Source organism: Empidonax traillii, unplaced genomic scaffold (assembly GCF_003031625.1).
Source record: "Empidonax traillii isolate 1590-97213 ecotype Southwest subspecies unplaced genomic scaffold, ASM303162v1 scaffold107:size1083646, whole genome shotgun sequence".
Classification (NCBI taxonomy): Eukaryota; Metazoa; Chordata; class Aves; order Passeriformes; family Tyrannidae; genus Empidonax; species Empidonax traillii.
Genome location: NW_020955300.1, coordinates 331,232 through 343,272, shown reverse-complemented (window position 1 = coordinate 343,272; position 12,041 = coordinate 331,232). Strand labels below are relative to the sequence as shown.

The 12,041-nt window shown below is 39.9% G+C and overlaps 2 protein-coding genes across 5 annotated transcripts in view; both read right to left on the bottom strand.

The window, feature by feature from the left end:
• PAPOLA (poly(A) polymerase alpha) overlaps window positions 1–9,269 on the bottom strand; it is a 42,520-nt gene extending 33,251 nt beyond the window's left edge. For 2 of the 4 annotated variants that reach the window (XM_027882587.1, XM_027882588.1), the window contains exons 1-2: window positions 8,942–9,268; window positions 112–282 (exon numbers count right to left, since the gene is read on the bottom strand). In XM_027882587.1, the coding sequence (XP_027738388.1) occupies window positions 112–282; window positions 8,942–8,949 (179 nt within the window). In that variant the 5' untranslated portion in view covers window positions 8,950–9,268. Of the gene's footprint in view, window positions 1–111; window positions 283–8,941 lie in introns of all 4 variants that reach the window. The other 2 variants (XM_027882590.1, XM_027882589.1) reach the window with 2 other exon arrangements.
• Window positions 9,270–10,516: 1,247 nt separating this feature from the next.
• The window catches only part of AK7 (adenylate kinase 7), a 28,035-nt gene continuing 26,510 nt past the window's right edge, over window positions 10,517–12,041 (bottom strand). The window contains exon 19 of the mRNA XM_027882594.1: window positions 10,517–10,953. Coding sequence (XP_027738395.1) covers window positions 10,903–10,953 — 51 coding nt within the window. The 3' untranslated portion in view covers window positions 10,517–10,902. The remainder of the gene's footprint in view (window positions 10,954–12,041) is intronic.

Below are 12,041 nucleotides of genomic sequence, written 5' to 3'. Positions count from 1 at the left end.
TTGCAATAGGCTTTTAAGAAAGCATTTGAAAGAACCCAAATACACTTGGGGTTCAGTAGTCAACTACATGTACCCCAAGATAGGGAAAAAACACTGTTACTGTTTACTCACCTGCGTTGTAGCTCTTCTTCCTCTTCAAATACGCCATAAGGTTTTAGGGTTTCAATTAATTTCTGGGTAAGCATGCAGTCAAACTCCTTGGGGGCAGCTAAACTGATAGGTGAGGTAATGCCATAATGCTTCTGTAGTTGCTGTGTTTGTGATCCCTGGGTTGTAACGGGACTAATAAAGGCAATTAAATAAAGTTACTGACAGAAACCAACCAAAAAAAATTAATCTACTTTTTCTCATCAGAATAACAGACAAGAGATAGATACTAAGAAAATTAAAAGTTAAGCCTAGTGTTAACATTTACCTCCCAAATCAATCTGGTTAAATCTGTGCTATTAAGGACACTAACAGAATTACCTTTCTCCAACTCTTAATGCTGATTGCAGGGTTACAAGTTGCTATGAGTCATTTTCTTTTACATCAGCTGACTTCACACTCTCAAAACATTCACCTAAGTAAGGAGGCTTTAGTGTATTTTGAGCCCATCAGCATCATACACTGGTTTTAAGTTGACTTCTCTCATGGCTACCATAACTTGGTGAGTTGGACAAAACACATCAGCTCATCCTATGGTGGCAATATTACATACAGCCTTGCTTCATGGGGGGCTGGGGTGAAAGGTATTTTTTATTCACATTATGCATTAACTTTTTTTTCCCTGGATTTTTTGTTTTCATTCTACTTGGGCAAAAGTTTTATCATCAGTTTAGGCTTCTTTAAGTTTCATTAAGTCCGAAGAAAGAGAACCCCTCCTGTCAAAAAGTCAAGCTGACAGAGTAAGTGAAAGCTCCACTCTTGGCAGGCATAACATTTCTCTGCATATTGCTGTAATATCAGTCCTTTGTGTTTCCAAGTATTATGTAAGATTTCTTTCATTCATAATGAGAAATACTTTTATCAGGCTAACTATGTATTACATGTGAAAAAACTACAATACAACTTCACATTTACTTCCACAATTTGTTGCCATCATCTCCTCAGGATTTCATTATACATTTCCACAAAGACTAAGTATTAAAAAAAAAACATCTAGACTTAAAATTGATAGGAATCAACAAAACATGATATAATTTGCCACAAGTTAAATTCACTGTAAAATGATTTTAAGTACTATAGTTTGTTTGCAATCAAGAATTCAGTCATAATGCAAGTTTCTCACAAAGCAAGTTCTAGCACATCTGCCTCTTTGCTCATTAGCAAAAAAACCCACAACGCATGAGGAAAAATATGCTAAAAAAGTGTACATTAAAAAAACAACCCCAAGTAGTCATGGGGAGTGAGGCAATGTCTGGGAACATTATTTGATATTGTTTCCTTCAGCTATGAGCTTTTAGTCACCTAATGAAGAATTTGATAGCAGCTGAACAAATCATATAGACCTCAAGACTTAAGGTATCAATAAAAACATTTTTTAAAAAAGCTGTTCAGATGAATTATATAAAACAATAATTCAAATTAAGGACAAAGGAAGCCACTAAAACATCTTTTTCTCTTAAAAAAATTTTAGGAATGTCAACACAAATAGTTGCTTCAACCACATAGCCTCCACTAAAAAAAGCAGTCAGAAAACAAAAGGTCTCAGTATATAAACATCCTTTGGTATCTTGAATATTTTTACTTATACCACAAAGCAAGTAGTTAAATTTGAACTACAATTTCTCCCCTTTTGCCAACTGCTAATATGAGAAAATAAATTTCCTTTTAAGATTTTTCAGTTTACTGTTACAGGTTTTTAAAGCACTGATATAAAGCAATCAGTATTTTAGCTTTGTGTAACCATTTCCTGATGGTCTGACTACAATTTTCACACGTCCATAGCTAGAAAACATATCCAATTCAACAGATATTAGACTTCCTTACAAAGGTGGGTAAAAGCCTGGCAGAGCCTGTAACTAGATTTCAAAAAAGACTCAGTGTCACTCAAAACCAGATTCTGTGAAGTTGACTCCTCAAGTCAGCAATGCTGACAATGGCCTCTTCCATCTGCTTATAAAGGCCATAATTCACCAATTCAAGAACTAATAATTTAAAAATCATTTTTTATCTTGCATATAAGATTACAACACATAAAATCCAACCAAACAACAGATCTCTTCCCTGATCTGGTGTACACACAACCCTGGCAGTGCAAGGTGCAGCTCTGCCTTTGCAAACCACCACACTGCCATGACTTGAACTCCTGCAGGACCACCAGAGCTGGCCAAGGGCACAGACAAGCTTTGAAACCGTTCTCTAAACAACAGCTTTAAACAACCAATTAAATCAATTGCCAGATACACATTTTTGGGAATTCTAACATAAAAACAGCTACAGTTCTTACATTTACTTTTATAACAATGGAACATGGTTGTTGTCAACAGCCCAAGAACTTCCTAAAACAAGTGTTTCAGCTGTGTTTGAATTAGTAAGAACATTTTCTCTCAGACAGTATGTAACAGTTCTCGGCACAGCTACCTTCAAGGAGGTTTTACTACCGCAGGGGGCCTGATGAAGCCTACATTTTAACACAATCCTGAAGAGAATATAGGTTATTTCCAGATAAAAACACTTAAATTAAAGCTCAATTGTTTACACCTGCTGAAGTAAAGTCTAGTCTAAGGCTTCTGTAGCACACCAAAGGATATCAGAAAAACTCCTCTGGAAAAAAATGGTATGGTATGGGTTTGTTAAAGTCAATTAAGGATCAAATAAAGTAACTGTGCTAGGTAATCCATGCTTATTTAGTAAAAAGACAGTAAGTCATGAAAGTTACTATAAAAAAATAGAGGTTTATCTTCTTCCTGCCCCCTATCTCCCACAAAATCAAGAAATTTCAAGTAAAACATTTGCTAGTTGCTTTTTAAAGTAAAAGTAAATTACCTCTGAGAATCAAACTTTTAAGTGCTTGTTATTCCAACTTTAATGCTGTATTTACATGTTACATTTTAGCCAGAAAATGCTAATGATCAACACTTCTAGACTAATCTTCTATTTTTCCTAAAACCATGAAGTTCACACTTATATTCCAATATCTTCCCTCTTGGAAAGAGTTACGGACATTCTCGTTTTCACCTGTGACATGTCCAGAGAAAAGCTTAAACTCCTGAATTCATTCAAGAAAGATGAAAAGTCAGGGAAGTATTAGAGATAACCTTGTACTCAAGAGGATTAGAAATGTTAAGGCCTTGTTGGGGGTCAATACCTTGATGGTGTGTCACATATGCTAGTCACTGAAGTTAAGCATTAATGAAAAACAAAGTATTAAACAGCAACTGGAAAGCCTATTCCAGCTACTCAATCTTGACAACAGCAGAGGCAGATTTGGCAGACGCATCAAGGTCTGACACAACTGAAAGCCTGAAAAAGCTTGTTTGGGGCTTGTTTCTTTTTCTAAAAAAACAAAATAAAACAGTAACAGAAAACCCAAACAAAAAAAACCCCAAATCCTTAATCTTTCCTTTTAAGATCACAAAGAAAATTAAGACACAGTTTGGGGCTTTTTGGTTTATTTGTTTTTAGTCAACCACATTGTTGAAGCTCTGGTTTAACCTGGATTTTTGAAGAGCATATACTGACAATTTAAACCATCTGCAACTTGGACAGTGGCTACAGTGGATTAATTCCAAAGTGTTATGATCCTGTATTTCATATTCAAATATTAATTAATCTTATCTCTAAGAAATGCACATGTACTTTTTCCCCATATAAAAGCACAAACAGACACAACCCTAGTCTGTGCTAAGATGACAGCGGTACAGCTGAACAACTTCTTTGTTGTTTGGTAGGCAAAAGTTTGGTAGGCTCTACCTTCTTATATTGTTATCAATAACTACCAAATTAAAAAGCGCAGACCCTGGCAATACTAAACAGTTAAAACCCACTCTAAACAGATGGAAAAAGTGGAAGAAGGGGCGGGGGGAAGCAGCTTGTAAGAGGCTTTATTGTTTCCGGAGCATACACCTTTAAATTCCTTTAAATGGAAGTGAATGCACATTTTTCTAAGGTAGAGGGAGGGTTTACAATGAATCTTCTAAAGATCAGGTTATAGCCTGAACACACACAGTTAAACAGAACACAGACTTAGAGGAAATGCAGGTGTACCTATGTAGTACTGTCCCATATATAGTTAAGAGTTGGATACAAATTCTAAGTTCTGTACTACTGCTTTCTTTTAAAACACTGGAACTTTTCCCCATCCTTTAGAAGAAAAAACAATCCTCTAAAGAACTCCTTTGTCAAGAATGCTCTGTATTTAACCCAACTCCTGTCCCACATGAAAATCTCTTTTTAAGTCTTTATTCCTCTTCACTTCCACTATTCTACCTCAGTTCTAATGGTAACATCTTTATCACGTTATTTAAGATTTTACATTTCTTATCACAAGCAAAATACAGTTGCAATCAGCACCACACTACCTAAACGTTGTGCTCCTTAAATTTGGGATACTTCCCAAAAATAAAAGACAATGCAAACAACAGAAATCTTAAAGACACACAGTATAATACTGAACAAATTGTAACAGTTTAAATCCCATTGAATTTTCAAACTTGTTCATATACTAAAACAAAATACACAACTTAAGGAATCTCAATGACTATCCTCACTTCTTTATTTGCCTCTACTGATTACCTCAGTAAAATTTATTCCTTCTTATTTACTGATGTAAGACACCAAAGTCAGATTCCCAAAGCAATACTGGTTAATCAGCTGGAGCTAAATTCACAGAGCTCAAGCTCCACTGTGTCCAATTTCAGAGGAAGTCTGTGGAAGGGTTTTGTTTGCTTCTTTTAACGTTTCCTCCAACAACAATTGTGTGGCAATTTCAGACTGAAGTTTCTCCACACAGAGTTTCAAAAATCTAGGCAGGAAATCTTAGCCAAGTCTGTGCAAATCAGGTACTGGGGACGATACATTTTAAGTGGTTAAGGCAATCCAGCTGTCCCTTCTGAACTAAAGTTTTAACACCTAGCAGAAAGCCACTGGAACATTTAGACCATGAATTAAGTTTTCAACTGTCAGCATGGTATGTTCAAGACACACAAAACTAACTTGGACACAGGTAATAGCGCAACAACAGGCAACTAATCTATAGAAGAGACTCACCTATGGCAAAAGGAAAATCACTCGTACACATTCTGCTAACCTTGGACTCTCCTGAGCTCCCTGACTCTTGTGTTTGCAGAGGCAGCATGTCTAAACACAAACCCATCTACAACATTCTTACTAATGCCAATTTCAAGAGAAGCTTCTTAAGTTTAAAGAAAAGGAAGTGCTACTGAACTGTGCAGGCAGCACTTGAACCAAAAAATAATCTTTCCTTCTATTCTGGGGACAAAAAAATCAAAAGGTAGCAGTTCAAGAAATCGAAAGATAACAAGTATAAAATCAAGAACTAGGAAATCCCACAAAGCGTTTCACAGTAAGAGATTAATTTGTCTCAGCAGTGAAATCTGCTCTGCCCAAATTAACTGGGGTTCCCAGTTCTATGCAGTACCTCTATATTAACAGGTATAAACTCATTCTTTTTTTAGAAGACTGAAAGCTATTGCAAAACCACACATCCTTGCCACCTAGTTCTTCTGTTCTGTATCTAACAAATTAATCCTCAGTATAGATTTTTATATTAATTGCTTCTCGATTAAGAAAGCTATCACTTTATATTAAGGTAGCTACTCTTCTAAAGTTGGTCCTATGGTTCGCAATGTTAACAATAATTTAATTCCTTTCCTAACAACCTATGAAAATCTGAGATGTCTGTTCAGAAACACACTACCTATCCACTCCCAACCAGTACAAACCATTGTAAATATAGTGCTGTACTTCTGGTATGCAAGTTGACAGTCACTAAAAGTCAAGAAAATGACTTGGTATATGACAAAGCAAACTTCAGTGAAAGAAAACATGACAAGTCTTACTTCAGAAGTGAGAATAAGCTCGACTGTCTACAATAAAGACTGGAAAAAATAATTACTGATGAAGTTCCAAAACTCTAATACAGAAGTTACCAATACTAAAAATACTTAAAATTTAGAGTGCTTATAGCACTTTTAAACATTCAGATACATGGCTCAATGCAGTTTTCCACTTGTGATTACAGAAAAAACCAAAACAGACCAAAAGTGTTTTGCAATGATTTCAGTAGACACAGAAGTTCAACAGCTTACCAAGAAACAGATTCATGGTGCTTTTTCTCTATTTGGAGGGTCAGAAGGGCCCAGGTTACATAAGACTACATCATCATTCACATAAATGTAGCTGCAGCTCCACTGAGTCAGTACTCTTTTTGCACAAACCCCAGACCTGACCGAAGCATATGAACAGCTCAGTGAGCTTCATTTTTGCCTAGAATCTTACATTTCAGCTAACACACAGGAATATTCTGTACCTAACTCTTGACTAAAATGTATCTTTATGACACTGGAAGTAGTCATTTTGTTTCTTAACAGCTTTTTTTAACAACTGAAAGTTAAAGACTTTTTGCTTATGCAGCTGCTACCTCTTCAGGCATGTCTATTGTAACAAAAAGTCACACAAGTTTCCAGGATAAATTTAGTGGTTGTTTTAAACATTAAAAAGCTTCTGCAAATGTCAGCTATCAGCATCAGCAGAACCCCAGTTTGCTCTCTTACCACTGATGTGCCAGGTACATAAAGAATTTGCTTGATTTTATAGCTTTGTCCCATACTGTTAATAAGCACACATACACACACTATCAACACTGCTGTAACCTTGGGGAACCCTGGACTTTCAGGTCAAGAATAAGAACAACCTCTGGTTGTATGGGAGATCGTTCTGTTTAGGCCTGTCAATTGCAAACGCCACCCTTGAAAATGAAGTTTAAAGGATGTATTTAAAGGTCAGCCAAAAAAAAACACAAACAAAAAAGGCGAGGTGAGGGGGTGACACTTGGTCATTTTGAAAGTTGGGCAGTGATATAAGGTTGTTCCACTTTCACTCTAAAAGATTATCATCCAAAAGCATGAAAGCATCAACTGGAAATACTTATATAGAAAAGGAACTTCCTATATGGAAAAGGGCTTCCTAAGCCCTTTTTTTTCCCCCCTCTAAACTTAAGTCAGTGGTAACACTTCATAAACTGACGAATCAATATTACTAGCCTTTCAACTTACTAGCATTAAAATGCTCACTTTGAAGTCCTGACAGACCGATACAAAATCAGTAATTTCGAACATTTAAATGATTGAACAAATGCATAAACTGAGAAAGCTTCACTTTTGCTAACTACAGTAACCATCCTGTACTAGTTAAGTTGCCAAGTGATGTTTATACAGAAAACAGCAATATATTAGTGCAAATATAACTATGTAATGTTATTTAAGAGTTTCTAGTTAAAGTATCATAAGCACCAACATAAGAAAAAATTATCAAGTCAGTCCAAACTTTCGAAGTTGAAGACTGCTACTACTGCAATTCATACAAGTAGCCCAAGCTTTTAAATGTTGTTACTAAGCATTTGGAATTTATGTAGTCACAACAAAATAAACTAAGAATGAAAGCAAGCAGAATAAACACCCTCTTATTTTCCTGAGGCTGAAAAGCCTAGCCAACTTCAAAGCTGATTTCTGGTAAGTTTTCATGGCCATAATGAACATGTGCAAAACTGATAGGGTATAAGGACATTGCATCTTAATTATACAAGTATTAGAACCTACTTGGCATAATCACTCGCCTTCCTGGATTCACTCACTGTGTTTTCCCTACCACACACTCTTTCGGGTAAGTTTCTACTGTGTAATCCACCCCATGACTAACTTAGCAGTATTTTAGACTGAATTAAACAACCACAACAGGCAAGCATGGCTACCCTTCACTTAAAGTATACACACTTAAAACAATAGTGAATAAACCCAACTAATAACAGTAAAAAAATTAGCAAATAATTCTTTTTTTTTTCTTCAATAAAAAACAAACATACCAACTAAATCTAACATAAAAAAGTGCCCACCTACACATCACTGGTTCCTTCGATTTTTATTGGGAATAAAATACTAAAATTATGACCTACAGAAGCGAGGATTTGATAGTTTTGTCGTCTCAACCAGAAATCGTTAAAACGTCAGCAAGTTTAAAAAAAAAAAAAAAAAAAAAAAAAGGAAGGGCTAAAAAAAAACCCGCAGGGTGTGGGATTGATATAAATCTGTGAACAAACCGGGATGAATAATGCCACACTTGGTCGTTCCTGACTACCGGCAGGGTCACGACACGACAGGTCCAAAGCACGAGCCCGGGGGTTCCCGGTGGGGGGGGGGGGGGACACGGCCCCGCCGCCCGCGCTGCCGGCCGGGGGCGCTGCCCGGCCCCGCCGGCAACGGGGGGTTCCAAGGGCAGCGGGATACGCTCGGGGTGGCCGCTGGAACCGGCGGCTCGGGCTCTGCTACCCCCGGAGCGGGGAAAAGCCGCCCGCGCGGCCGCGGGGGCGGAGGCTTCGCCGGGGCTCTCGGGAAAAAAAGCGCCTCAGCCCCGGCGGGCAGGGCGAGGAGGGGACGGACACGCGGTCTTGCCCCTCCGAGCGCCCGGACCCGGCGGGGGGGGCGGGGGCGCCGCACGCGGCCGCTCGGCCCCACACGCCGCCGCTGCGGGGTCGCGGCGAAGGCGACAACAACAACGGCGCCAAAGCCAGATCAGCGTGTCCTACGGGGCCCACGGCCGTGGGGGGGCCGGAGGGGGCGGGAGGGAGAGCGCTGCGCTCCGGCGGGGCCGCAGCGGCCCCAGGCCCGCACACTGCGGCAGCGGAAGCGGCGCGGGGGGAAGGGCAGGGCCCGAGCCCGGCAGGAGGGCCCGGGCCGGCACAGCGGGGGCCCCGAGCGCGCCCCGCGAGCTCCCGACTTACAACGGCATCGTCTCTCCGGCCCCTCCTCCTCCTCCTCCTCCTCCGCCGCCACCACCGCCGCCGCCGCCGCGTCGCCCCCTTCTCCCTCCTCCTCTTCCTCTGCGTCCTCCCCCACCGCTGCCGCCTGAGGACCGGTCACTCGTCCCGCGGAGCGGCGGGAGACGCGACCATGGCACGGGCCGGGGCCAGGCCCCGGGAGAGGAGGGAGCGGCTGTGCCGGCCCGGCCGCCGCCGCTTCACTCGCCTCTTCCCCTCCGGCCTTCTAACATGGCGCCCGGGCGCTACCACAGCAACGTCCCGGCCCGGGGGGGGCCTGACGCAGCGCCGCGGACACCCCCGCACGGCGCGCACGCTCGCCCGGCCGCGCGTGCGCAGGCGGGACGGCGGCGCCGCGGGGCAGGCTGGGAGATGTAGTCTCGTCAGCGCCGGCCGCGTTTGAAAACAAAGCGCCAACGGCCGAGGGGCGGCGCGTGCGCGGGGTGGGCTCGCCCGGGCGGTCCCGCAGCGGCCCTGAGGGATGGAAGGGGATCCCGGGGAGGGTCCTCGCGCCCGGCGTTGGACACCCGCATGGAGCGGTTTTTAATCGTGCCCCACACAGAGCAAACAGACCCTTTCCTAGTAATTGTTCTTTGAAACCTCTGCCCGTTACAAGTTGCATAAAATTTCGGAGAATTGAATTAAAAAAAAAAAGTCACACTTTATAGTTCAGCTCAAAACTTTATTCTTAGACAGGTAAATACATTGCAATAACTCTACAGAAAACCTCCCGTTTTACCTTATTTTGTCAGTGTCTGGTTTTCATCTTTACTCTGAAAAAAAAGGACTTTCAAACTAAAAAATTATCTGAAACTGCCGATTATTTAATTTTTAACTGCCTCACACGATAAATGGTAACCTGAGCTGACAGTACATAAGATAAATAGATCACAAAAAAATCTGTTTCTTTAGAGTAGGACAGGATGGTTCCAAACTCTTCCTGGCTATCATCACTGACCTGTCTGTGTGACTGTGTGAAAACAGATAAAATAAGACTCATAGTGTGTAAAAATATTAATATATCTCAATAAGAACATTGGGCATTCTAAAAATTCTGATACTAAAAGTTACAGATAAAACAGTTGTTTCTATGTCACCATTCTTTCAGTTCTTCCTCTTCCCCCCACCCCATTTCTCCCAAAAGGTCCTTGCCTTTTGTTTTGAAAAAATCTTGTATTTGTTTTACACCACGTGTTCTATCAGTTTCAGCTCAGTCAGCATAGATACTCTTTCTGCAAGAGCTGGATGAATCAATAAAATTGGGAATGACAGCCACAAGCTGAAAAGTCTATATTCTTCAAGAATCTATAAAAAACATGTAATATTGAATGATGAGGATAATTAAATGAGAACTACACCCATATTTTGGATACTAAAGTAAAACACAGGATTTCTGACATACCTGTACTGGGAAACTGTTTACAAGTCAGTCTTCAGTGCAGCACGAGAAGACTATATTGTGTGACTTTTTGCCTCTTGGTAACCAGGAGGGGAAATAAGTGCTGCTTCTATGTATTTCCGTTTTCAGTAAAAACACTATTTTTTTAATAATAGTTTTTCTCAAGCTGGCTGCTTACATTCACTATGGATTAGGAAAATACTATATTGCTTAAGTAGAATGTACATCTGAAAATAAATCTAGGATGAAGATTTTGAAGAGAGAACAGATTCTTATGGTTCACACTTTCAAACAGACATATTAAATACAGAGGTGTAAATGGATTAATAAACATGTGCAGTAAATGAAACTTTTATAAAAGAAATATTGAAAACCCAATACCACATAGTAATAAAGCATGAGAAATAAAAAGGAAGATTACATAATAAGCCTAACCAAAAATAATTTCAGAAACTAAGTATTTTTATCTAAAATGTATGAGGAATTTTCTGCATTTTTATTTCACAATTCCCATGGCTGCTAGGATTTAACGATTATTCCAGTCAATATCAGAACTGTTCTTGAAGAGATATTCTGCCTATAAACAGAAGAGTTTCAAAGTTACAATTATTTTTACATCTCCAACTTTGAAATTTATGCAAAATAACAAAATTATAGTGGATAACATTGCTTTAAAAAAATTGCAGAAAGTATTATATGGCTCTAAAACGTAATTTCTGGCAGTTATGTCTAAGAAATCCCTTTCCCACAAACACCGTCCAAAAAACCATTGACCTCATTCTCCCTCTTGGTAGCAGTCACCCCATTTCTATCGTGGGCAAGAGAAGAAAGTGAGCCATTTATAACAGTATTTATCACTCCATGGAAAAGCCTAGGGAGTACTATAGGGCCTGATTTCTGGACCCAGAGGAGTAGAGGATACTTAAAAGCGATGCAGTTACTAGGGAAGATTTCATGCTCATACAGCTACAGGTAATTACCACTCGCAAAAAGGTTAAAGTGAGAAAACATTCCTTAGTGCCTGAAGTGGCATTGCAACACTCTTGCTTTCATTTTAAACTTTTGCTTGGTTAATAAAATGCTCTGTTTCAGCTTGTTAATAACTTGCTAGGATGTGCAGGAGAACATGAGCACAGCAATAACGTTATAGCACCTGAATTACTGTCTGAATGTAATGCTGACCCTGCTTTCAAACGAAAGTTGAAATGGATAACTTCCTGACATCATTTGCAACTGGAATTATTCTGTAAATGTCCCATGGGATTTTCTCATTAATTTATCTCTGTGCTGTGAAGGGAATTACCAAGAGCTTGCATTCATCATTACAACAATATGTTTGGTTGTGCCTAGAGAGGTGGATGGAGAGTCACATCCCCCTTTCTGAAGGGTTAAAAATTTTATATCATTTGAAAGTAGACACAAGCAGCTAGAATTGTTAGCACACAAGTTGAACTTTATCTGAACCATGTGCAAGTCAAAGATGGATCACAGCAAAACCTGGTGCTAACAATATGAACATTAATAATAGTCAGAATAAACAAAGCTGCAGCTTAAAAATTACTTTAAAATTAATAGCTGGAGTGGACAGCCCATAGACTGTGTTATATGAACTGCAAAAACCATAGTATGGCATGGACTACAGAACAGACCGAAACTGCCTCCGAA